The 24,767-nt window shown below is 41.5% G+C and overlaps 6 protein-coding genes and 1 long non-coding RNA gene across 9 annotated transcripts; 4 read left to right on the forward strand and 3 right to left on the reverse strand.

Annotated features, from left to right (window-relative positions):
* Positions 1-38: 38 nt before the first annotated feature.
* LOC140788941 (uncharacterized) lies at positions 39-618 on the reverse strand. Its single transcript, XR_012109116.1, has 2 exons — positions 395-618; positions 39-249 (listed from the first exon to the last, which is right to left on the reverse strand). It is a non-coding gene; the product is annotated as an uncharacterized lncRNA (long non-coding RNA).
* Positions 619-1,626: 1,008 nt separating this feature from the next.
* Positions 1,627-5,825, reverse strand: LOC140788197 (kinesin-like protein KIN-8A). Of its 2 annotated transcripts, none has more exons than XM_073137363.1 (7): positions 4,648-5,825; positions 3,896-4,169; positions 3,642-3,692; positions 3,468-3,560; positions 3,030-3,392; positions 2,116-2,793; positions 1,627-1,877 (listed from the first exon to the last, which is right to left on the reverse strand). In XM_073137363.1, exons 1-7 carry the CDS (start codon positions 5,439-5,441, stop codon positions 1,836-1,838), a joined length of 2,295 nt encoding a protein of 764 aa, XP_072993464.1. In that variant the 5' UTR covers positions 5,442-5,825; the 3' UTR covers positions 1,627-1,835. The 2 variants fall into 2 exon arrangements, with proteins under 2 accessions (XP_072993464.1, XP_072993463.1); XM_073137362.1 differs by having other exon boundaries at positions 1,627-1,944.
* Positions 5,826-6,738: 913 nt separating this feature from the next.
* LOC140789184 (pentatricopeptide repeat-containing protein At3g49170, chloroplastic-like) lies at positions 6,739-8,694 on the forward strand. Its single transcript, XM_073138791.1, has one exon. It carries the CDS (start codon positions 6,739-6,741, stop codon positions 8,692-8,694), a length of 1,956 nt encoding a protein of 651 aa, XP_072994892.1.
* A 485-nt stretch (positions 8,695-9,179) lies between these two features.
* LOC140788514 (single-stranded DNA-binding protein, mitochondrial) lies at positions 9,180-12,211 on the reverse strand. Its single transcript, XM_073137780.1, has 4 exons — positions 11,801-12,211; positions 11,476-11,702; positions 10,292-10,392; positions 9,180-9,616 (listed from the first exon to the last, which is right to left on the reverse strand). The coding sequence occupies exons 1-4, from the start codon at positions 12,059-12,061 to the stop codon at positions 9,537-9,539; spliced, it is 669 nt and encodes a 222-aa protein (XP_072993881.1). The 5' UTR covers positions 12,062-12,211; the 3' UTR covers positions 9,180-9,536.
* Positions 12,212-12,313: 102 nt separating this feature from the next.
* Positions 12,314-13,510, forward strand: LOC140788512 (probable transmembrane ascorbate ferrireductase 4). Its single transcript, XM_073137777.1, has 4 exons — positions 12,314-12,466; positions 12,552-12,603; positions 12,689-12,861; positions 12,944-13,510. The coding sequence occupies exons 1-4, from the start codon at positions 12,314-12,316 to the stop codon at positions 13,286-13,288; spliced, it is 723 nt and encodes a 240-aa protein (XP_072993878.1). The 3' UTR covers positions 13,289-13,510.
* Positions 13,511-13,904: 394 nt separating this feature from the next.
* LOC140788513 (transmembrane ascorbate ferrireductase 2-like) lies at positions 13,905-17,359 on the forward strand. Of its 2 annotated transcripts, none has more exons than XM_073137779.1 (5): positions 13,905-14,143; positions 14,739-14,787; positions 16,168-16,367; positions 16,491-16,782; positions 16,933-17,359. In XM_073137779.1, the coding sequence occupies exons 1-5, from the start codon at positions 14,000-14,002 to the stop codon at positions 16,947-16,949; spliced, it is 702 nt and encodes a 233-aa protein (XP_072993880.1). In that variant the 5' UTR covers positions 13,905-13,999; the 3' UTR covers positions 16,950-17,359. The 2 variants fall into 2 exon arrangements, with proteins under 2 accessions (XP_072993880.1, XP_072993879.1); XM_073137778.1 differs by having other exon boundaries at positions 13,949-14,143; positions 17,071-17,359.
* Positions 17,360-20,529: 3,170 nt separating this feature from the next.
* LOC140789684 (auxin efflux carrier component 3a-like) lies at positions 20,530-23,552 on the forward strand. The gene is made up of 6 exons (XM_073139473.1): positions 20,530-21,856; positions 21,934-22,252; positions 22,339-22,424; positions 22,634-22,791; positions 22,999-23,075; positions 23,163-23,552. The coding sequence occupies exons 1-6, from the start codon at positions 20,710-20,712 to the stop codon at positions 23,227-23,229; spliced, it is 1,854 nt and encodes a 617-aa protein (XP_072995574.1). The 5' UTR covers positions 20,530-20,709; the 3' UTR covers positions 23,230-23,552.
* The last annotated feature ends 1,215 nt before the right edge of the window (positions 23,553-24,767 follow it).

The raw sequence follows: 24,767 nt of genomic DNA on the forward strand, positions 1-24,767 counted from the left end.
GCCTCTCCTAGAACCAGCTCAGAGTGCTTGCTAGTAAATAGAGTCAATAAGAAGCCACTTTATTTGGCACAGTCAAGCATCCAACTTGGAGTCTTAACATCCAGACTCACCATAACACTGAGAAGGAGGGGGGGGGGGGGAAAAGAAAAAGAAAAACCGAAAATAAGAGGAATTGCAACTCTGGATGCAAGCGAAGCTCCACGTAACCAGCTTCCGTTAATTCTTTACTGTTGCTTTCCTACTCCTAACCTGTTTGAGAGTAAACTATACGTCAATTTGATGCAATAAGTGTCTCCTTTTTCTATCATAACTTTTTTTTTAACCTCATAATTTGTTGAAAAAGTAAAATTATATGGAATTAGAAGAGAAGAATTATAATAATATGAGAGTCTACCTTCTTCTTGGGCTCCTTGGGCTTCAGCTCGGCCTTCTTAGGGGCCGGCTTCGAGGCTGATGCTTTTGGTGCACTCTCACTGGGCTTGGTAGGTTCCTTGGGTTGGCCCATGAGCCCAACTGGTTTCACAGCCTTCAAGGATGCCATTCCTGCTTCCTGGATCTCTCACCTCTTGCACCACAGAAGAAAGAGAGAAGCTTTGGGAAGTGGACTTGTCTTGAGTTTCTCGGAGTTATCCAGGCAATGGTATTTATAGCAGACACCAAGAGCTCAAATCCTCAGATTTGTTTTGAGAATCTAAGAACAAAGTGGCTTGAATTATTGTAGCTTGTGGGAGTGGAATAACTAGTGGCTATTGGAAGCTTTTAACATGGAATTGGATGCATTTTCTCGTATGGGTCTCACTAGAAGCATATGTTCATGAGATCAAGTGACGAAGTGGTTGCATGGCTATTCTTTTTTCACGTTCGACAGTCTCAAATTTGCATACTAGTTGGTTAGGATAGATGAGAATATGAGATACCGCTCATTCCAAAAGCAAATAGGTAGAGATGTAGAGATGGTATAAGAGAATAATGCTCAAAGCTTGCACTTGGCAAGAAAAAGCCATGGCCTGTGGATGTCGATATAGAAGAAAGTGATGATGTTTCAGATTATGATTAATCTAGGAAGCAAGCATAGTGTTTAGAGACTGTTCTGTTATTACTTATGGTTGATTGGATAACAAAAGAATTACAATGGTCTTTTAAGTCCTTATGGATGTTATATTAGAATGTTGATATTTGCTGCTTGCCGATTTGTTGTTATAGGTCTATGTTTTCCAGTGAGAGAAAAATAAAACATTATTTCATGTCATTCTACCTGAAATTGGATAAGCAGAGCACTAATCATGTAAGTAGCTGATTTGATCTCTTCTTTAATCAAGAAGTGGAAGAATATTTTTCTTTTCAAATTTGTGCCTTCTTGCCATAGATCTCATTTCCTAATGATTTGTTTGTCGTCATGATACACGCATGGCTTGAATGGCGAATTATGAATTTCTCATGTAAGCGTAGAAATGATATGATTTCCTGGTAATGTATTTGAAAGAAAGATGAGTTTAGTAGTTACGGGGCACAATAAATTTAGAAGATACACAATAAATTGTGTATTAACTTATATTAAATAATTCAATAAGTTCTTCTGACGATTACTTCCAGAGAGGACATCTCATATAGGTGAAGAATTTGGTGTTTCCTCTTGTAAATGAATGCATTATATTCTGAAGAATTTGAATGACTACAATAATAAACAGAAGAAAAAAAAAAAGACATCCCAGTTTGTTCAAACAAACTGTGCCTAAAAAATAAGAGATATACGTTAATGAACAAGCTGCAGTGTAGCGAATAAAGAGAAGAACAAGTACACCCTCTTTGCTTCTTGCTCCTCCTCATCATTGTTCTTAGAGCTTGAATGGATCAACTCTCTGACGAGTGAAGCCCGGCTGAAAGGAAGTGATTTGCAATGTGAGGCCCCAACAAGAACAGAAACCAGAAACAATCATATGCAAGCTGCATCAGTAGGGGAATACTCACATACAAAAAAGAAAAGACAAAGAAAAGGAGACTGGGAAAGCCTTCTAGGACATACATTTTGTACGAAACATCAAATATTTCCTTCTATGTTAATGCTTATTCTCAAATGCAATCAATGTATGTGTTGCTAATTACAAGAAATTATACCTGAAGTAGCATTGATGGGGCCTTTGGTGTCTCGGCAGCAACATGGCTTCTTGTCTTCCTGCCATTAGCAGCAAGAACCGATGGGCTATTACCAGTTGTTATATCCCAGAAGGTGCGTTTCTTGGCGGTTGGCGCAGGTGATGCGAAACGGTGAATTGGGCTCTTAAGCTCACCATTTTCTACTGCATCCCTTTCTCCTTTACGCAGACTTGCTCTTGTGACAATTCTTTTCTCTCCTCCTTCTGAAGGCTTTGAAGAATTCTTAGTAACCAACTTGCGAATGAACTCATCCTTCTGCTTAAGCTGCAGTATGTGTTCCTTCTTCAGCCTTTCCATCTCAGTCTCTAAATTCTTCACTTTCCTCTGTAGTTCATTCACTTGCACATCATCGGCAGGCTTCTTTTTTGAGTCGGGGGTGAAGCAATTTCCAGATAAGATAGAGCGCTTAGGCTTCCGTTGGGTTGAATATGGCGAAGAGATGAGAGAGGAGGGGACTGCATGAGGTACTGGTGAGGAGTTAGTGGCTAGTGATTGAGCCTGGACTGTCAGTAGCTTCTGTTGATGCCGCATCAATTGCTGCCTCAGCTCACTATTTTCTTTCTGCAGCTCTAGTACTAGTTTTGCTTGATCAGTTTCCGATTCTGGTACTTTGATTCCTTCCTCATTCGCAGCACTTGCCTGGAAAAGACAATTTTGAGTTCAGTCTGCTACTTATTTAGTATGATATATTCAAATCTTGCAAGATTTTATAGCTGCAGTCATATGCATACGACACATGAACAACTTGTACAACAATATTGCATTCTGATCATTGAATGTTACACAAACAACATTAAGATTAGTTCAAGTAAGAAATCGTTTGATATAGAACTATATATCTTTCCTCTACAACTGAAATTTGCTTTTCAACAAACCTTAGTTTTTATCTCCTTGGCGCGGTCTGCCCAATGGAGAGTGTTTTGCGTCTCACTGAATGAAAGATTGCAAGGGCTGATATTGGCAATCATAACAGTGTTACATTGCCCACCAAGTGAATCCTTGAGAAGCTGGGTCAGCTTAGAATTGCGATAGGGTATGTGCTTTTTCCCCTCCACAAGAGCATTAATACAACTGCTCAGTGCAAGGAGGGAACGATTAATGTTGGCACCTTCAAGTGATCTCAGTGTTCGTTGATCGGTTGCTAAAGCTCTCTCTGATCCAGCAAGATCAATGAGTGAAAGCTTCCCGATTCTGGTCACGATGTTTCCTGCTTCTTTGACTTTATATTCTGCAACAACCTATAATATTTAGCAGGTTAATTCAAAAGGTCCATATTCAGCAGGACTAAAGGAATTTTCGTTGGCGAAAACAACCTGAAGTATCGCATGAGAGCGTGAAGAGGTCTCATTTGCTCGAGTTGGTTCAGTCGTTCTATTTTGATTCCCTCGCTGAAGTAATTGCATTACCTGCAAGGAGATAAACAGAAAACCTATCTGTGATTTTTTGCTCCACAGTTAACCTTACATAAGTGATTGAAGAACAATTACTTCATCTGTTGAGTAAGCTCTGTACTGAGTGAGGCCTGCAGCAATTATTCCCTGAAATGATTAACAAAATGTCATTTCCTTTTACTCTCTGAATAAATGTCAGTATGTAGTATATCTTACAGAGAATCCTAGCAGAAAAATATATTCCCAGGAACTGCTGCCGATTATTGAATCAAAACAAAGATATATGAGATAATCTTCATCAAAGCAAAGTATAGAAAGTGTTATTCTGAGAGCATGCCAAGCTGACCAACCTGCTTATCTTCTCGGAGGACGAGAGGTCTACCGGGAGAAAGCAAATCTCTGACAGTTTCATTGTAGACCTCAAGGTAAGAGAGCTGAACAGAGTGGTTCCCATCGTAACTCCTCTGTCTAATCTTAAGGAAGAGGTCCTTGATGGCTAACACCATCACTCCTGGGTTCTCCATAGTTCCCAGCATTGTATATGTTTTGCCAGCTCCTGTAGCCCCATAGCAGAATACTGACCCATTCCGCCCTTGGAGAACACCCTCTACTAGATCTGATGTACTGCAGAACACAAACATGTATAGAATTAATACCATGAAAATTATCAAAGCATGTATCTGTGAACTGTCTAATGTTATTTTAATTTAAATCGATCAGATTATGCTATTGAATTAGTAGAAGTTTTGGCAGCCTAAAATTGTCCCAGAAGTTGCGCATTGAATTGCTTATAAAATTCCTAGTTGTGGATAATTTTCAACAATTTAGCCAAAAAAATAATAATAACGCAACTTTTGTATACTTTTTGGTGGTTTGATCAGGAAAAAAAAGTTCGGATGGAAGATATGGACATAATTACACGAGATAATTTTGTTTTTTTGCTAATATGATTACACCAATCAATTACTTCCAAATAGCAATTAATGCATACTAATTAGAATTCCAATTTACAAGTTGATATGTGCGACTTTAATAAATCTACTACCATGAAGAAAATAAAGATGAATTTAACGAAGCATCGAAGAAGGATGAGAAAAGTTACGTGGTAGAATAAACTTCTCGTTGCGTCGTCGAATCCGGAAACGAGGCATCGAAGCAGAAATGGCGGCCTCGGACCCTCTTCAGCCGGAGGTAATCGGTCTCCAAGGCGAACTCCGTCAAGTAGACGTCTTTCTTGTTCACAATCCTGACGCAGGGCCTCGACCCGGCGTCTTTCTCCTTCTTCGCCATTGGCCGGAGCCTGACGAAGACAAGAATCCTACTTCCCGTCTCGGCATTCTCCGACGGAACTCCTAATTCCCAGCAAACCTTGGTCCTTCCTACCCTGATTTCCGACTGCGTTCCTAATCCTCCCATGGATAACTTCCTCGCCGCCGTCGTCGTCCGCTTTGTTGGGCAGGAGATGCCCAAAATGTGGTTACTTTCTTGGTTCTCTTTTGCGTCTATTCTTGGAAACACAACGTGATTCTTCGCAGCCTTTTGCGGGCTTGGCAGCACGATATTTTCTTTCATTGGCAAATCGATATCCCCATCCGCTTCCTTCCTCCTCTTGGCTACTTCTTCTTGCTCTTCTTCCCTCTTCTTGAGGTTGGAGTTGAGGAGATCGACGCTCGGATGGTGGGAGGCGAGAACTCTTTCGCTCGAAGAGGCTAGTTGCTGCTTGTGCTGCTCGTAGTAGAGGGTGAGGGCCCTCAACTTCTCCTTTAGGCCATGGTGAGGATTGCGAAGAAGCGACGAGCCGGGACACGGCGGCGGCAGTTGGGACCGATCGCCGGCAAGATTTGCCTCGTTGCGGTTGCGGTCGATGGAGACTTGCGACCGGGTGGAGACCGGCATGGTCTCTAAAAATTCCCACAAGAAATGAATCAAGAAGGCCAGAAGAGGGAACGAGAAGCTATTCAGGCATGGAAATTTGAAATTTTTTTCCCCAATGACCCAGGTACCAAAATCCAATTTTTTTGACAGCGAGATCAGATCTTTGGATGGAGGTTGAGAAAAAGAAAATGGAGTTTCTTGAGATGGTGGAGTATCTTCTTGTAACAGTAGAATGCAGGAGATGAAGCAGCTGGGATAAGGAGAAAAGGGGGGGAGGGGAGATTTGAGAAAGGTCACGGTGGACGCAATCTGAGGCGTTGGATGGATGTCGATGGACGGCGGTCAGGGATTTGAGATGAAGAGGTTTGGGACCTTGGATGGTGCAACGGTCGAGAAGATGTCAGGGGGCTCTAACGGTCGGGAGATTTGAAAGTGTTCTTTGACTTTAAAACAATTAGGATCAGGAAAGGAAAGGAAATAAGATGCATATATGATATATGCTATTTGATCCTCTTGGATTTGTGTAACAAGGGAAAGATGCTCTATTAGTGGGGCCTTGAAGAGTTAACACAGCCTCATAAATAAGGACATATGCAAGTCATTAATGGCTTGACTAAAGGTAAATATGTCGTTTGCTTCGTTGCCCTACGTTTAACTATATTCATATCTGTCCAACCACTCTCTTGTAGTGTAGGATTAGCATCTTGCTGTTTGATCAGTGGTATTTTGGTTTTAATTTTTTTTTGTTATTATATGCTTTGTTGAATTATTTTTTTCTCCAGCTTGAAGATTTGCATAGTCATGTCTTCAATTGTCTAATTGCGACGAAGTTGCAATCTAATTTTAGGCATTTTGTGACTGTGTGAAATTTTCTGGATTGTACTTAGTATTATATTTTATTTGTATTTTAAAACTTATTATCTTATATTTTTATTTTTATATTATTTTATATATAATCAAGTGTGAGATTTGTGTTAAAAAATTATAATTTTATTTCTTCTCTTTTATTATATATTAAACTATCGAATGAATAAATCTTGCCAACGGGCTTCTATAAAAATAGTGCAAATATTGTGTTCTTACGAGGGCAACCACTTGCTCCATCAATTATTTCAGATAATGAAGATGATTCAAAACCTATTCACTATTTATGGCATAACTCTCTCGGGTAGTACTTTTATACGATCTGACCCGATACTGCCCGACCCAATTTGATCATACTTCGATACAAATATAGTCTTGGAAGTAAATGACTGTGGATGCCATCTCTGTGTTTGATATTAGTTTCAGAAATTAGTGGGCATCAGAGTCGGTATCTATGCAGAGTAGCAAATTGGCATTCCACGAGAAGTCAATTCATGCCATAGGCAAATTATCATCATGTTCTCTTTCATGTGTAGAAGTTAGGCAGTACACTGCCTTCTCTCTCAATTTCACTATAAGATCTCATCTTAGCTCCGGAAATCCCATAAAGGCACTTACCCATTTCTTGGAATCACAGAAGCGAGGCACTAGACCAGATAGATTCACTGTTCCGTCTTTACTCAAGCTATCTCTAGAGCTTGAAGAGCCTCCTCTCCATGGAGAGCAAATCCATGCTTTTGCTATCAAATCTGGCTTCATGTTTGACCTCTATGTCAGCACCGGACTGATAGAGATGTACTTCAAATATGGCTACTTTCATGCCCCATACAAGTTGTTTGACGAAATGCCCAAAAGGGATGTGGTTTCGTTTACTGCTATGATCGGTGGACTCTCGCAGAATTGGTTTGGCAGTCAGGCTGTGGATTGCTTCTTTAAGATGATGGAAGAGAAAATTCGGCCAACAAGGATTACCATAACGAGTGTATTAGCTGCTTGCTCGCAATTAGCTGAGATTAGAGTGGGAAGAATTCTTCATGGGTTTGCTTTGAGATATGGTCTTCTTGACAACGAGGATATGATATTGCAGACTGCATTTCTAGACATGTACGGCAAATGTGGAAACTTGATTTGTGCTAACAGAATATTTGATAGAATGAGAAAAAGAAACTTGGTTTCGTGGAATTCAATCATCAATACCTCTGTTTCAAATCGGTTGTTTGAGGCTGCTCTCCAACTATTCCGTGACATGGTCTTAGAAGGTTGGCAGCATCCTAAACCTTCTACGCTCGCTGCAGTGTTGAGTGTATGTGGGTTAACTAATGACCTTCGGAAAGGGAAAGAGATACAAGGATTCATCCTCAAATGTACTAACAAGCACAGTGAGCTAGAAACACTGGGGCTCTACAATGCTATCATCGACATGTATGTAAAGACAGGGAATATCAAGTCTTCTATTACTATTTTTGATAGCATGTCCACAAGGAATGTGGTAACTTGGACCACAATGATCTCCGGCTATGGTTCCCATGGCTTCAGTAGAAAAGCTTTACACATGTTTACGCAAATGAAAGAATCAGGAATTAAGCCAGATGGAATTGCCTTTGTTTCTATCCTATCAGCTTGTAGCCATGGTGGGCTAGTTGATGAAGGTCGAGAGCTGTTCCATTCCATGGAAAGAGATTATAACATTGTCCCAGGGATGATGCATTTTGTTTGTATGGTTGATCTATATGGACGTGCTGGCCGTCTTGAGGAGGCTCATGAATTCATAAAGAAGATGCCTATTGCACCATCCAAGTTTGTATGGGGTGCACTTCTTTCTTCATGTAGGACACATAAGAATCTTGAGTTGGGGGAGTATGCAGCTAGGAAAGCCTTAGAGCTAGACCAATATGATGTAGGTAACTATGTGCTATTGTCTCGCCTCTATGCTGAAGCTGGTAAGTGGGAGGATCTTTCTAGGGTGAGGTCAGTCATGCAGGATTTGAGGTTGAAGCCAGATACTGCATGTAGCTGGGTGGAAGTGAAGAAAAAGGTATACAAGTTCACAGTTGGTGATCACTTGAGGACATTCTCAAAAGATATCTATGACTTCTTAGACAAATTAGGTCTAATGATGCAGAGGGCTGGAGTTGTGCCAGATACATCAAATGTCGGTCACAGGGTAAGTGAGAAACAAAAGATGACTGATTTATGTGGTCATACAGAGAAACTGGCTTTGGCTTTTGTTTTCATACAGTGTGGAGGAGAAAGAGTGATCCGGATAGGCAAGAACCTAAGAGTTTGTAGAGATTGTCATAAAGTTTTCAAGTTTGTATCGTTAAATTACGATAAAGAGATTATCTTGAAGGATCCAAATAGATATCATCATTTTGTGCAGGGACACTGTTCTTGTGATGATTTTTGGTAGTTGCTCCAAAAAGTCTTCTAATGTCATTCTGTAAATCATCCAGTAAGTGTGAATTTTATCAATTATTGCACAGTGGTAATCTTTTTCAGCATTGGGTTCTCTTTCTGGTTTAGTCATGTGTTGCGTGGATTGGAGATGAGAGCATCAAAACTTCCAGAAGTGCTTTTGGCTGCATGACGTTCTTGATAGCACACATAAACTTTGTAAAAAATTGTACAGGCGAGATAGATGCTCTATCAAAATCTTCCTATACCTACCAGAAGATATGTATACACAAACAGAAGTACATCCAATTACTAAAAGCTCAAGCTCACCTGGCTTCGTTACTCCCTACCAATATTTTGGACGGGCACTGACTGCAAAACATTTGTTTCATACTGCATCCAACTATTGATAACATTCTGCAATAAAGCTCTTCAAGATGTTACTCGCCTTGCCAATCAAACTTGGGTCTGAATGAACTACCAGAAAGCAAAACCTATATATATATAACACAAGTTCCTTTATGCAACATACCTTCCAAATATAGTTGGATACAGTGAACTCTGAAGGATGGCTAAAGCATTTACATTGTCTTGTAAGAGGAACAACAACATATAATAGTGCATTATCCAATTTTGCTTATGCTCACACTGTAGTAAGAAAGGTACCCCACACTGCAGTTCTAAATCAGTTACAATTGTTCAATTGCAGCCAGAGGCTGTAAGAATCTTCAAGGCTAACTGAAAGTTACAACCGAATCATCTGATCCTGATGACATTTCTCTTGCACAATGAGGAAGAGCTGTCTTGAATTCCTTTATCTCTGTGACAGTGCTTCCTCATCTTTTCAGGCTTTTACCTTTAGTAGTAGCCAACACCCCTTAGCTCCCCTTGTTCTAACTGAGCGGCATTGCAGTCGTTACCAAGAAAGACAAGGCGACCTGCTCAGGAAATGGATATTGTTAGAGGTCTAACTCAACATTGTGCATGCAACAAAACAAATATATGTAGCAAATCAATATGGCAATATCACTATTAGGCCAGCAGATGACATATCCTGACAAAAAGAAAAGGTTAAATAATTGACTCTGCTTTAGTTTTGGTGTGAATGGTGTCTGCAAATGAGCTCCTTTCACTATTCTAATGAAGCTGTTCAACTTGCCAAATACTAACTTTGCAGGAAAATTCCATAATTACTACCTCAAAGATGCATTGATTATTAATAGTCTCAAATTGACCAGCAACCATGCAAAATCCTAACAAGCTTCAAGAAAAGAAACCTTCAAACATATCTCACTGTTTAATTAAAAGTAGTGCCCATATGCTCCTTTATGAAAGGTATACTAGAATTCCAAATACCACACATAAACAGATTAATAAAAGACTGTTGTTCCAAACTCCTCCAACTGGAATTTTCTTATTCATGCTTGATGGGCACTTGGTGACAATCTGGTGAACAAATTTATCAAGCACAAAAGCGACAAATTTACAGTTAAATTGCCTATGTTAGATGTACCATGTTCCTTTATTGTCAGCTCTACCTCAGCATGCTGCACCAAATACAGCACCAGCATGGAAAGTCAAATGGAACAACAAAAGAGCCAGACAATACATACCATCTCGGCGAATAGCTATTTCCCTTATGCGCCTAACAAGCCCAGTAATTGGATCGCTGAACACCTTGGTCTCAAGGTTGCCTTCCAAGTATAGAGTGGATCTGTAATAAAGCAAACAACAAGTGCATTATTATATGATGATGCATTTTTTAACAGGAAAAATAACATAATCAAGAGAACAGGGTCAAAATATGAGTTCTACAAAACAAAAGGGAAGACTGGAAAACAATATGACTTACAACAAGTGCCAGATCATTTTGTTGTTCTATTGCCAAATAACACTTCATTAGTTACCTTATCACAGTTACCACTATCATATTCTACTCATAATTTGTTCACATCATATAATCCAAAACTACTCTTATATTCACTCTAAGAACTATCATCTTATCAAAAGTTGCATTTTAATTATTAATGCACCACAAGAAATATTCATTTCCTAGGTTAAAAAAGTATCAATCATACAGGCCTTTACAAACATAATATTATCCCTGTGTGATTATTTACAAAATTGACATTTTAATCATCTTAGTCTGTCAAAATTATGAATAAGTACATAGCATCATTAACTTTCTCAAACTCTATTTTTCCAATTGTATATAAGTGTCAGATATTGGATTTATTACTTTTACCAAAAATCCTAGCCCACCACCCTTTGCTTATAAATCCCAACATAAGACACTAGTTATGAACAAGAACTAAGTTGTAGATAACCAATTCTGGAGCAATACGACCAATGTTTAGGATTAGCTACTTATAGTTTAGACAACAAAACCAAGCTTAACTCATTTTTCGGTTTCGGATCATAAAAAAGCCCAGCTTGAACAAGCCTGAAAATCATAAGCTAGCCAAATTTGCTCTGTTCATGTTTGATTAACCTCAAAGATCCTAAGTCAAGCCTGAGCAATCTAGTGTTTGGGCAACGTTCTCTTTGTAAGAAGTAAGAACAAGCTTCTTTCTAAAATATGGTTTCATATGATGCTGAAATTTCCGGTTCATTGATCACCAGGATGGCGAAGACTACAATCAACCAATTTGAAAAGGCCTAATGGACCTTGTTCGTTTAGGAAAACGTATCAACACGTATCATTGAACAGGGTAAAAGAAATCTTATGCCTGAAACGAATTAAAGGACCACACACAAAATCCATTCTACAGGAAGAATAATAAGAAGAGGGACTAACCCGGGCTTGACGTGATTGAGGGCAAGGTCGCCAAGGCGCTCGGGGTAGACGCTAACGCGGTGCCACTGCACGGCGCATCGCTCGGCATACTCCCGCGGGGCCTCGTTCTCCAGCGGCCGGCGGTTGTTCCGTATCCCTCCCGTCGCGAGTGAGAACAGGACCACCGCCCGCCCGCTCTTCAGCCGCTTCTGCACCGGCTGCTGCCCCACCTTACCCACCATGATCGCCTTCCGTACTCAAACACATCCAAATCAATCGTCTCAAAACCAATAAGAAAATAAACAAATAGGAGCAAATTATTTGGTGGCGAGATTGAAGTTAATACCTTGTAAACACCGGGATCAAGACCGTTCTCGAGAAGCCGCTGGAAAGGGACTTGCTGCTGCTGCTTCTGTTGCTGCGGGGACGAGGAGGACTGGGAAGAGGAAGTATTCTGGTCGGGTTTGGGAGAGTCCGGAAAGGATTCGTCCCCGGAGAGGTAAGAAGAGCAGAAGCATCGACGTGAGGAGGAGGAGGAGGAGGAGAGGATGGAGCGAGAGAGGAGGAGACGCCTCGAAAGGAAGGAGGAGGACGACGAAGCCGCCATTGTCTCGGCGACAGTGCTCTCACTCACTCTCGTTCGTCTCGGTTAAGCCTCTCTAAAGCCCTAGGCAGGTTCGGCCCATTGTTGAATCCATCGATCGCCCCCCACGGACTCCAATTGTAAAGATAAGAGGAATATTAAAACAAGACGAGGGTAAAATGGGAAAGTAAAAAAGGAGCTGTAAACCTCGATAGAAGTTTCCTTCTCGTCTGCGGGAGAGAAAAAGGACAGGAAGCAACTTGTACGATCGATCGCATGGCCGGCGTCATCGTGTCTCTTGCTCGGCTCGCGTCTCTCCTCGTCGCCGTCCTCGTCCTCGTGTGGTCCCTCGCCTTCCGTAGCACCGTCCTCCTCTCCACTTCCGCTGCCGCCGCCGCCGCTACTACCCATTTCGACCACCTCTATTCCGTAAGTATCCATTCAATCTCTTTCCCGATCGCACCCCGTAAGAGGACTAAAATGCCCCAATTCTTTCATCTTAACTTCCTCCCAGGTCCTCCACCATATCCTCATGGTCGTCGGCTTCATCCTCCTCGGAGGCGAAGGTAAACAAGCCCCTCTTCTTTGATTCAACTCATATTCTCTCTCTGCGGTAATCTGACGGGGAGTAATGAGACTTCGAGATGCCAGCTCTATTGGCGCAGAGGCGGAAGTCGGCGCGCCTGTTTCTCCAGGGAGCCGCCCTCTTGTTCGGGCTTTTCGGGATTTGGGCCAAGTTCAAGGGTAAAAATGGAATCGTGGCCAACTTCTACAGCTTGCACTCCTGGATCGGCCTCCTCTCCGTCTCCCTCTTCGGCGCCCAGGTCTTCCTACTCCATTCCCCTTTTTGCTATTTTATTTTTATTTTTTACTTAATTTGCTCCGCCGGCTAACGTGCGCGCCCAGTGGTTGAGTGGTTTCCTGAGCCTCTTGACCCGATCCGAGGGGCGGCGATCGAAATCAATCGTTCGACCACAACCGTGGCGTGTATTTGCGGGGCTGTACACGTACTCCCTGGCCGTGGCCACGGCCGAGATGGGCCTCCTGGAGAAGATGACCGTACTCCAGACCAAGCGTGGGCTCCCCCGGCGCTCGATAGAAGCGACTCTCGTGAATGGCCTCGGTCTCGTCCTCGCGCTCCTGTGTGGCCTCGTCGTCCTCGCCGCTGTCACTCCGAGGCACCAACGCAACGCCAAGAACAACCACAGAGCTCTAATCTGCCCAGTGGATCATGATCATCTTGATGAGTAGAATCTAGTAACATTGGTCTCATACGGAAAAAGTTTTCTTTTTTATTGTTATCCTTCACAATAATAAAGGACGGATCTAGGATTATTAGAAAATTTTGTCTCGTGTAGTTGTGTATCCTGCAACAGTGTGACCACTCAGACAAAGTTTGTTCTTCTGTTTCCCTACTTTAGCATATCTTGCTGATGTGATGTCTAACGAATGGGAAAGAATCTTGATACAAAAGCTCAATCTAGCTCTGTCGTGTAGTATCCAACGAAGAATTATCCAGCATTTATGCAGAGAGACTTTACCCGGATATTTAGTTTTGTAGTTTCGCATGACAAAATTGAAAGAATTTGGGCCGTCCCAATGTATTGGGCCGTAAGGAGAACTAGATGTAAACATTTTATTCGAGCTCAGAATATCTAATAGCTCAGAAGGTAACCATGCTTCACAAATCACAATTCCATGAGAAAATTTTATACTTGCAGTTCTCTGCACAAAGTTTCAAACAACAATTACAAACAAAAAAAGCATCGCATTTTGTGCTTTTGTTGTTTTATTTGGGGTTGTTTTTGTACGCAAAGTAATTGGTTGTAAGATTCTTTTAATTTTTAAGTCGAGCAGTCAAAAGATTGGAATGGAATTTGACAGTTGTACACAACGCAAACCCTCCCCCCCCTTCTACTTCCATCTCCCTCTCTCTCTCTCTCTCTCTCTCTCGTCGGGAAGATGGCGATTCCCGTAGTCCGATTCCCCATCGTGACCCTGATCCGTCTGATCGGCGCCGCGGTCGCTGCCCTGGTTGTCGTCTGGGCCGTCCGTTTCCGGGGAGGGATGGCCCTCGTCTCCGAGAACAAAGATCTCATCTTTAACGTAAGAAACCATTTCCCTGCCTCTCCATTACTTCTCTTAAAACTATTCATAACAATATGATCTCCATCTTCCATTTCCACGCAAAAATTGTATATCTATTAGTACTGGTTGCTATGCTCATATTGTTTTCCTCTGCACTTTGGGGATTGCAGGAAGCCCTCAATGAAATTAAGCTCTGAATCAAAGACAAATTGTCTGATCCATTAGTTGATGAACTTTTTTAGTACTGTTTTTATATAGCGAATTCAACCAAAATTTTGATAGTCTATGAAATGGGATCCTTCTCTGTTTGTTGGTGTAATTACAATGTTCCCTTAAAGAAGAAAAGAACAATTAAACGACTTAATTTTGAGAAGAAATAGGCATTAGTTGGCTTTAGAATTCTCTTAAGCAGAGATCGACTTAAATATGCATAAGTAATTGTCTGTCATCTAATTAGAATAGACTGAACATATAATATATGCATAGAGTTTTTAAAGCGTTATAATTTTACTATGTGCTAGTTACGGATGCATATATTAGATCACAACAAGCATGCTTAACTATCTAAAAGTGGTCTGCTAAAATGAAATGAATTCGCTTCCCATTGTTGTAGGTCCATCCTGTACTAATGGTGATTGGCTTCATACTTTTGAATGGTGAAGGTGAGTGATTATCTGTCTTTAAACCCTCATTAAAATTAATTCGGAAAGGTTTACTAGGATATTCTTCAATTTAGCAGATTATGCTTTAACGATGTATTAGTTGCCGCTAAAACATGCACCTTGCTGTAGAAAGCATGCGAATCTGATTGGATTTCTGGTACACAAGGTTATGTCAGAATACTCCAATGGTAACCTAATTGATTATCTCACTTATTTGTGAATGCACGAATTATTTTAAATGTTGTAATATGGTTGATTGCACTAAGATTAGATAGCTGCTGCGGTACACTATATATAACACATAAAATTGTCTCAAGCTTCTTTAAGATGTTTATTTGTACTGACAGGAAACATCTGAAATTATTTATTTCAGAATTAGGAATTCCTAATCCAATGGGTATCTATTTATTTCTTCTTCTCTCTAACTCTTGAGACATCTTTTTATCTTGGATCCAACATAATGAGAGTTCCAAAAATTTCTATACAAATCAGCTTCCAATAAAAGCTTGACCGGATTTACTTAAAGCTCTTCTAGATATACATTTCCTAAGATGCCCATGACATTGGGTTGTGAAGCTTAATCTAAAACTAATTAGTCTGTTGAAAATTTCTGAATTTCCTAGATTCAGGGAACTCAACCTTACGTAGCAAGAGAATATGGCAATGAACATAACGTGAAATCTATAGATATGCAATTTGCCTTGTGGATGGCAAGCTCCACTGGTCCCTGTCTTCTCTTCCTCCTTTTCATGCTAGCAAGCCACCTCTGAGAAGTAGTCAGCATGCCTAGTGCTCAAAATGCTTATACCTTTGCTTCTAACTCTAGTACTTCAAAGGTAGAGAATAAATGTTTACATACCCTTAAGTTTGTTGTGTATCAGTAAAATGAATGGACCTCCTGTATGATATGTTTTCTTTAGAACTGTATAATTCTTGAAAACATTTGAAACAAGGTTCACAAGTGAATCTCTGTGAACTGGATAGTGATTGTGATGATACTAATAGAGTGCCAACTTTATAATTTATATAACATCGTTCAGCTAAAACTTGAGAGCATGCCACCAGAGAATCAAGTTCATCGGCTGGATACCATATTTTTCCTATGGACTATAGTGGAAAGTATAAAGAGGGCAAAATCTGCTGGTGCGTAGGAAATGCTAACAGTTTGTCTTCCTTCATATATTTCTAAACAGTGAGGATGGATATTGCATAACACTGTCGAGTTTCCTAGTAGGTTCTCTGAAAGTGTATCAAGTACCTACTGAGTGTAATAAAATACACAGCTAACCTTATTAGAATGTCCTCAGTACACTTCAGTTTGGCTGTTTTCATACTGTAATTAACTTAGTCCTTGGAATCATTGAATTTGTTTGCCTGCAGCTATATTAGCATACAAGACAATGTCAGGGACAAAGAATCTCAAAAAGTTGGTGCATCTTACATTACAGTTCTTTGCCTTGTGCCTGGGCTCAATTGGCATATGGGCAGCCTTGAAGTTTCACAATGAAAAAGGAATAGACAACTTCTACAGCCTGCACTCTTGGTTGGGACTGGCATGTCTCATGTTGTTTGGTATTCAGGTTATTACAGAACTCCCATTCACACACTACAGTTGTATTACTTGAAGATATGGCTTCTTTTATGCTCCATTTTCCACCTGATTGATGATTTAATTTTATATTTATTTTTATTCTTTTGTACAGTGGGGCACTGGATTTGCAACCTTCTGGTATCCTGGTGGTTCAAGAAATGGCAGAGCTTTCTTGCTTCCTTGGCATGTCTTTTTTGGTGCATACATATATGTCCTTGCTGTTGCAACTGCTGTTACAGGCCTCCTAGAGAAGGCCACTTTTCTTCAAAGCAGCAACACAATATTGCGATACTCAACTGAGGCTTTCTTGGTTAACTTCCTAGGCATTTTGCTAGTACTGCTGGGTGGCATTGTAATTCTTGCAGTTGCTTCTTCAGGTTCCTTCAAAAGTGATGCACACAAAGGTACTATACAGTAGAGAAGAATTCTTATCCAATTCTTCTCGATAATTTCTTTTTGGAGATATTTGTGTGCTGCCACTTGATCTTTTTACTTGATAGAATTTTGACATAACTCCTCTGTCTATCAACTTTTTCTTCTATACCTCAACTTAGGGAGTCAAAAAGAATAGGCGGGTAAGCGTGCAGAAAAGATTAGTGATACTTTTTTAAGCCTCTTCAAGTGTGGTTTTCTGAAGTTCTGGTGGATAAATCAAGTGCTGCATATCATGTCATAATTTTTGGATTTCTCAGATTCTGATGCTACAGCAGGTGAAGCATAGATGACTGATGAGTAAGATACTATCAAATTCACCCACTGATAGTGAAAAGAGATTGTATCAAGGTTTATTTTGGGTGTCATCTCTCGACAGAGTCAAACTTTTGTATCTAAATGTTCTATTTACTAAAAGATACAGTTCCTTTTAGGATATGAAAATTCTGGTAGTGAAGAGTATAGGTGTATTAAAGTAAGTGTGATACTTGAATCATGTTTTACTCTGTATCCTTTTTTACTTATTATGAAATCATTATGCTTGGTAAATCAATGTCACTACATGAAGTGAACTAGCTTAATTTTAGACAGTCTGTTTGTATCGCAATATCGTAATCAAAGCTTTTCCGATTTACATGTAGTTGTTATCGCTGCACTTCATGTTTATGCATCATTCTATACAAATATTTGAATTAATGTTTCTTAGTATTATCATATAAAATTAAATATGGGATTATTCTGTTGAGATGATTATGTCAAAGGATTGAAGTCCTATGACCCTACCTAGTGCCATATATTATTTGTCTGTTCATCACAAGACTTAGCAGTAACTTCACTCAAAGTTCAGAGGTACTAATAGATGTGTCATTCCAGGTCTAGATCCTTTAGTTGACATGTAGCCAGCCATGTAGGGTTTCCTACAGTTTCCAATCAAGGACAAGGCAAAAGCACATAAGGGGACCCTCATGGCCCATAGTCCACCCAATGCATTGCATCTGAGTCATTGAAAGAGCAAATATTGGTTGTGATAATCTAATCTACTAAGCAAAATAGTTTCTTCTGAGACATCACAGCTAACAGTTCTGAGCTCAGGCAGCTCAATGGAAAAGAAAACCCAGTGAGACATTGAGACATTTGCTCTGACTCATGTCTCATAGGCAGCAGAGTGACTGGAAGCACCACCCAACTAATTTTGTGTTGGTGCCTATGCCAAGAACTCCAGCCTTTAAATGCAAGGAGTTGTGTCTCTAGTCTTGTTAAATCAAAGGTAGCCCAATTCAAATCCAAGCTATATCTTGAAGCCCCTTGCTATACCATTACTACAATAATTGATATGGTCCTACAAGTCTCAAAAGTGTTCTTTTTTTTGGGGGGGGGTCATGCAGCATTGTTAAATTGAGCCACACATTTCTATTTATTGTGAGATGTGATTATCTATCTATCAGTTGGACGAGTTCTACACACAGTGGTGAGAAATTTTATCTGAACATTAAAAATATTAGAAGTTCTGCTTGGCCAAATTGGTCAATGGGCAAGAGTGGTCAACAAAAGCAGCATCCCAAATGCCAAATGGTTGAAGACAAGGAGAGGGTGGCCATGTGATAATGGGCACCTCTCCTTATTGCCCACAAATGCCAAAGTACTCTTTTATTACAAGTGTTTGGATGTATCAGGATTTGCTCATCTTCATATCTCCTTGGAAATGTAGGTGGGCCCATTGGCTTTTGTCCACTTTTGGGCTCTTTGAATGGTTGCATCAAGGTTAGTAGATTAAAAAGGAAAAGAATTACTAGACTTAATTCCATTAAAATTGTGAAATTATTAACTTTTTGACGATGGAAGATAGGAGTAGAGTAAGTTTGGATGCATTTTGTTTATGAGAAGAGGTTATTCCTGGATCCTCTCCTATCCTTCCAGTATTTAATATGGTAAAAGAAGTTTGTATTATTATGGGGTTAAATAAAAGAGTCTCTCATATGGAGTTATATGGAAAAAAAGTTTGAGTGTGATTCACTACTCACGAGTCATGCTAAGGGGGGCCAAGTGGACTATTTAGTCCTTTAAGATGCACGTGCGACTACATTTTAAATTAGTCTATCAATTATTAGTGGAAGTTCATTGAGCCAGTGGTTGGGACAAATCTAAACGCATAATTAATGCCTACTTGAACATGATTAAACCTGAAAGAATTGACGTAAACTTTGAAAATAAACTCAATCGAAAATTTTAAACTATTAAAATATAAATTCGTAGTGAAGATATAATTTTCTTTTTATGAAAATTATTGTTGTATACTTTTTTAATCTCATTTTTTTCCTTTCTCAAATTTACATTTTACACATTACAATATTAAAAAATAAGACAATATAAATGTTAATTTTTTTTTTCTTTTGATAGGGGACTAACCCTTATATAATGCTCGATACTTAGTAGTGATAGAAAATAATAATAAACTAGAAGGAAAAGTGAACTTATACTTTCTAATAGAACTGGCCAAGTCGCACTTTGGTTCTTCTGTGGTCCTACTAAGTACTAACTAGTCTCTAGCTAGTGGGGGTGCCTCTTAACTTGGCATCTCTTTATCAAATCTTGACTAAGATCAAAACTTTATTATATAAATAATATAAACTTATTAGATTTCAACAACTTAGCTTTAAGTTAAGCTCTAAAAGTAATGGGAACAGTTGTCCTCGTTGGGGCCCATGCATGACGGATGTTTGAGTGGTGTGTTCAAAGCTCGTCGCTTTCGTTAAGACTCTGACTGCATTTTCTAGAAGCTAGCCATCTAGTTAATTTCATCCTTCTCTCTCTGGTTAAGAAAAAAAGAAGTTATCTATCATTAAACATTGAAAACATTCTTATTGCAGACTATATGCCTATGGTCAATTAAATACTTCTAACAACTTAAGTCTTTAGATTAATTGTCACTTTAACTTAGCATCTTTTAAAGGTTGCTGCATTACTTAATCAAAAGTTGATGCGTCAAAAGATGTAGACTAAAACCATATGAACTGTCACTTCTTTGTTAGGTCTATATATTGATGAGAATAGAGTAGAAGTCTCACTTTGTAGGATTCTTTCTAGCTCCCACACTTATAAAGTTTTGATGAAAAGATAAGAGATGGTTAAAAAAGAAAGAAAGCCATCTAATTCTTTTCGAATTGATGGTCCAATTAATCACGTCCAAGTTGCTAAAGCATGTCGCCATGCACGTGTACTCTCATGACTCATGGGGAGTGCATGGAACAAGTGATTGATGGTGATAGGATGGTCCTTAATATGATAATTTATGATCATTAATTCTATATGGAAAAGTTACCAAACAAGTCAATCCAGTTTGATATTTAGGTAGATATGATACTTAATAAAAATCCAAACAAATAAAGAGATGAGATGATTGCAAGTACCTGGAAGAGCCAAGAGCTAAAGAGGTAGTAGCGAGGAATCGATCACAGTGCCAGACTTGTCTCGAGTCATTGGAGTTTAATTATTTGTCAAAGAAATATTCCTTAAATCATTTTGGTTTGGGTTAAAAGAAGTAGATGTCTTACTCTTGGAGTTAGTTCATGGGCCACCAATCTGGGTGTCGTTGAGGCCCAAATCCAACTACCAAGCTGTTTGTTGTTTGATACCGAAGAAAGAATCACTTCCCATTCTCAGTCCACCAGAGGAAGTTATCCGAGTCAGCAATTCCCCACCCAGTAGCTGCTATTCCTCAGCTGGTATATAAATACCCATCCGAAAGGAATGGGTTAACTTCACAGCTCCAGAGTAAAGTAATACTTCTCAACTTGCTTCACTTCCCCACTCCACCACTTCCCCTCCCAACCTTTCGTTTCTTCTTCTTAATGATCGCATAGAAGAGGCCGCAACGAATAGCCATCACCAAGACCGACCCGATGATCTCGTGGCACGACCTCTACACCGTCCTGACGGCGGTGGTCCCGCTCTACGTGGCGATGATACTGGCGTACGGGTCGGTGCGCTGGTGGGGGATCTTCTCACCGGATCAGTGCTCCGGCATCAACCGCTTCGTCGCCATCTTCGCCGTCCCCCTCCTCTCCTTCCACTTCATCTCCACTAACGATCCTTACGCCATGAACTTCCGGTTCCTCGCCGCCGACACTCTCCAGAAGCTCCTCGTCCTCGCCGCCCTCGTCATCTGGTCCCGCCTCTCCCCGCGCCGCCTCGCCTCCTCCCTCGACTGGTCCATCACCGTCTTCTCCCTCTCCACCCTCCCTAATACCCTCGTCATGGGTATCCCCCTCCTCATCGCCATGTACGGGCCCTACTCCGGATCCCTCATGGTTCAGATCGTCGTCTTGCAGTGCATCATTTGGTATACCCTCTTGCTCTTCTTATTCGAGTACCGCGCTGCGAAGCTTCTGATTGCCGACCAGTTTCCTGATACGGCGGCGTCGATCGTGTCCTTCCGGGTGGATCCCGACGTGGTGAGCTTGGATGCGGGTGGGGACATGATTGAGACCGATGCGGAGGTCGCGGCCGACGGGAAGATCCACGTCACTGTCCGGCGGTCTTCGGCGTCGAGGCGGTCGCTGTCGTTGATGACGCCGCGACCGTCGAACCTCACCGGCGCCGAGATCTACTCGCTGAGCTCCTCGCGGAACCCGACGCCGCGGGGATCAAACTTCAACCATGCCGACTTCTTCGCGATGGTTGGCGGAGCGCCGCCTCCTCCCCATCGGCATTCCAATTTCGGCGCCGCGGATCTCTACTCTGTGCAGTCCTCCCGTGGCCCCACTCCGCGGCCTTCCAATTTCGAGCCGATCTCCTACCCCTCTCCGAACCCCGAGATCTCCTCCGCCTCGACGGGCAAGAAACCGCCGCCGGCGGTGGCTCGGACAGCGGCAAATCACGACGCTAAGGAGCTCCACATGTTCGTGTGGAGCTCGAGCGCGTCGCCGGTGTCGGAGGTCGGCGGGCTCCACGTCATCAACGGCCCCGATTTCGCCTCCTCCGACCAAGGCGCGAAGGAGATCCGAATGATCGTTCCCGCCGACCTCCCCGCAAACGGCGCCACGAAAGGTTCCCTTATTTTTCAAATCCATTTGAATTCAAAATATAGCGGAATTATACTCACGCCGATTTCGATTTAAATTAAGGGATGGCGATACCGGAAGGTGAGGATTACGGAGCGGTCGTACGAGGAGGAGACGATTTCAGCTTCGGAGGAGGGAAGGGGTTGGGAGAGGGGGAGGAGGTGACAGGACCCGAGAGGCTAACGAAGCTCGGATCAAGCTCCACCGCAGAGCTACACCCAAAGGGAGCAGGAGGACCGCCCGATGAAGCGAGACTCCATCAGATGCCCCCCGCGAGCGTCATGACCCGTCTGATCTTAATCATGGTGTGGCGCAAACTTATCCGTAATCCCAACACCTATTCCAGCCTCATCGGCCTCACCTGGTCCCTTATCGCCTTCCGGTTCGTCTAAATATTTTATTTATCCTTTTTTCACTTATTAGAATAGATCAATGGATTAGTAATATATTCTCGTTCAACTGGAACAGGTGGCACGTCGCCATGCCGAAAATAATCGAGAAGTCCATCTCCATACTATCTGACGCGGGCCTCGGAATGGCAATGTTTAGCTTAGGTGGGTGGGTTTGGACGTAGGACCCCTCTCCGTATGCTCTGTTCTCTTCTAACCGGACACGATCATTGCCACTAGCTATCCTATCCGCTGTATTTGTTCCGGAATAAGGACGCGCTTTATCCGTTAGAAGATGGGGCCCAGTCTTCTTGCAATGTTATCGGTTTTTTTTTTTATTAAAAAACTGTGGTGATTGGTCTTTTTCTTCGCAGGGCTATTCATGGCGTTGCAGCCAAAGATAATCGCGTGCGGGAACTCGGTCGCCACATTCTCGATGGCCGTCCGGTTCCTCACCGGCCCTGCTGTTATGGCCGCCGCATCCATCGCCGTCGGATTACATGGGACCCTTTTACACGTGGCAATCGTCCAGGTACGCATCCAGAAAACTAATAACTTTTATAGTGCTCTGGCACGTCCGTATGCACGTACCGGTTCCTGTTTAGGAATGTTAGCTCTGTCCTCAATGGCGGACAACGGATCAGCGATGGACAGCAATGCCGTCCGATCCTGATCCGACAGCCGTATGACTACGTGTATGTTATTTCCCTATGAAACGTTTACACTGTTTCTATTTTAGGCGGCTCTTCCTCAAGGAATAGTCCCCTTCGTGTTCGCCAAGGAGTACAACGTCCACCCCGCTATTCTCAGCACCGCGTAAGTCGTTATTAATTATCTAAAACCCTCCAATTTATACATATGGTTATTCGTGACAATGTAAACAATCTTCGGATAAATCTCCAGGGTTATATTCGGAATGCTGATAGCACTCCCAATCACGCTTGTCTACTACATAATCCTCGGACTATGACGACGTTAAACGTACGGCAAAAGAATCCTGAGCTAATGGTAAAGAGTAAGCCGTGTGGAAGTCGGCATGCGAGTAGCCTTCCGGTTGGATAACTAAGCTAACGAAGGAATCAAACTGGTACACAACCGACTTATTTGAAAAGGCAACTAAAGAGGAGCAAATGCAACACCGAATTATTCGACTTGGAGAAAGAAGAAAAAAAGGAGTACTTCCCTCTGTATTAGTGTAAAGTGTGCATCTTTCTCGAACGGGGAAAGTTTTTTTTTTTGGTTTTTGTTTTCTTTTTCGCCTCCGTATAATATAAAAAGTTATTTATTGGATCACCTGTATGCTGTCTACTAAGAATAAATGGCGGATAAGCCGCTGAGTTATCCGGGTTTCAGGTGGATATACAACCGGCCGAGCCTAAAGTGTCTCATCCTCGTTGGACCCACCAGATCATGACACGTCGCATCAAGACGTGGGTCATGCAATTAAAGAGGGTGGTACTGAGGGCCACCCTTAATGGATAGATCCATCAGGTTCTTAGCTGTAGCAGGTGGTCGCTTCGCCTCGTTGTCTCTCAGGACTGGGGTCCCCCAGAGGTGGACCAGATCATGGCGTGCACTTAATTTTGATCGTACGAACGGTCGGTCTTCCGGCTGGCTCGTGGCTGTGATCAAGTACGTTACGCATTGAAGGATTCACCCCAACTCTCCTAGAAATTACACTCATTAATGGTTACTTAGTTTGGAATCTTTCTTTTAATCCCACTGTCATAGAGGACGAAGACGACGATGGATTTACATCATGGCACTGCACATGCATGTACAAGCACGAAAAGCGAGGCATCTTTAGAACGGCGCCTAAAACTAAAAGGAGTTCCCTCGTGTGTCAGCCATTCAAAGCTTTGAAGAGAAAAGAAGAAAAGCGTGAAGCTGGAAGCTACAAAAATCTGAAGAGAAGAGAAGAAAAGCGATCGAGGAAGCGGAAGAGCTTTCAGTAGACATACATCACTTTCCAATGCTATTTCATCTCCCCAAACCCACGTGCTGGTTGGTCTTCTGTTGCTTTCTAGCTAATTAATATAACATGGACTCCATCGATCGCAGCCATATTCTCTATCGACTTTTAAGTTGATAGAATAATTGACAAACTAATTCATATGATGTTAAAATACGATATTATGAGTTTGAATTCCACCGCGTGATCCTCGTATCTCTCTCTGTTTTCTTTTAGTGGTTCCATTGGGATTGTATATTGCGCTCCTTTTTACACACTATATATATATATATTTTTTTTTTTTTTTTTCCCGGGGAATAATCCTATAGATGATTTTGGTGTATGTTTGAAGCGATCGCAGTATGGTATTGGGTTCGATGAAATATTTCCCGGGAATTATGGAGTGGTGCTCCCGGGCCAAAGATTTTCCCCCAAATCCCACCTTCCATCGATTGCCCCATTAGTGTTGGAATGAAGGGGAACATACGTTCCGGCAGATTTAAGAATTGAGGAAATTAATTGCTTAAGGTGTCGCGTTTTGATTAGTTAACAGTGGT

Source organism: Typha latifolia, chromosome 5, assembly GCF_019914945.1.
Source record: "Typha latifolia isolate L0001 chromosome 5, TyphaL0001v2, whole genome shotgun sequence".
Taxonomy (NCBI): domain Eukaryota; kingdom Viridiplantae; phylum Streptophyta; class Magnoliopsida; order Poales; family Typhaceae; genus Typha; species Typha latifolia.

Coding starts and splice junctions, on each gene's coding strand:
- LOC140788197 (XM_073137362.1), bottom strand. CDS start 5,441: ATGCCGGTCTCCACCCGGTCGCAAGTCTCCATCGACCGCAACCGCAAC. Junction 3,561..3,641: donor GAGCTTACTCAACAGATGAA/GTAATTGTTCTT, acceptor ATCTCCTTGCAG/GTAATGCAATTACTTCAGCG. Junction 3,393..3,467: donor GCTCTCATGCGATACTTCAG/GTTGTTTTCGCC, acceptor TAAATATTATAG/GTTGTTGCAGAATATAAAGT.
- LOC140789184 (XM_073138791.1), top strand. CDS start 6,739: ATGCAGAGTAGCAAATTGGCATTCCACGAGAAGTCAATTCATGCCATA.
- LOC140788514 (XM_073137780.1), bottom strand. CDS start 12,061: ATGGCGGCTTCGTCGTCCTCCTCCTTCCTTTCGAGGCGTCTCCTCCTC. Junction 11,703..11,800: donor TTGATCCCGGTGTTTACAAG/GTATTAACTTCA, acceptor TGAGTACGGAAG/GCGATCATGGTGGGTAAGGT. Junction 9,617..10,291: donor AATAGCTATTCGCCGAGATG/GTATGTATTGTC, acceptor TTTCCTGAGCAG/GTCGCCTTGTCTTTCTTGGT.
- LOC140788512 (XM_073137777.1), top strand. CDS start 12,314: ATGGCCGGCGTCATCGTGTCTCTTGCTCGGCTCGCGTCTCTCCTCGTC. Junction 12,467..12,551: donor ATTTCGACCACCTCTATTCC/GTAAGTATCCAT, acceptor ACTTCCTCCCAG/GTCCTCCACCATATCCTCAT. Junction 12,604..12,688: donor CATCCTCCTCGGAGGCGAAG/GTAAACAAGCCC, acceptor TCGAGATGCCAG/CTCTATTGGCGCAGAGGCGG.
- LOC140788513 (XM_073137778.1), top strand. CDS start 14,000: ATGGCGATTCCCGTAGTCCGATTCCCCATCGTGACCCTGATCCGTCTG. Junction 14,144..14,738: donor ACAAAGATCTCATCTTTAAC/GTAAGAAACCAT, acceptor CCATTGTTGTAG/GTCCATCCTGTACTAATGGT. Junction 14,788..16,167: donor CATACTTTTGAATGGTGAAG/GTGAGTGATTAT, acceptor GTTTGCCTGCAG/CTATATTAGCATACAAGACA.
- LOC140789684 (XM_073139473.1), top strand. CDS start 20,710: ATGATCTCGTGGCACGACCTCTACACCGTCCTGACGGCGGTGGTCCCG. Junction 22,425..22,633: donor AATGGCAATGTTTAGCTTAG/GTGGGTGGGTTT, acceptor TTTTCTTCGCAG/GGCTATTCATGGCGTTGCAG. Junction 22,792..22,998: donor TACACGTGGCAATCGTCCAG/GTACGCATCCAG, acceptor TTTCTATTTTAG/GCGGCTCTTCCTCAAGGAAT.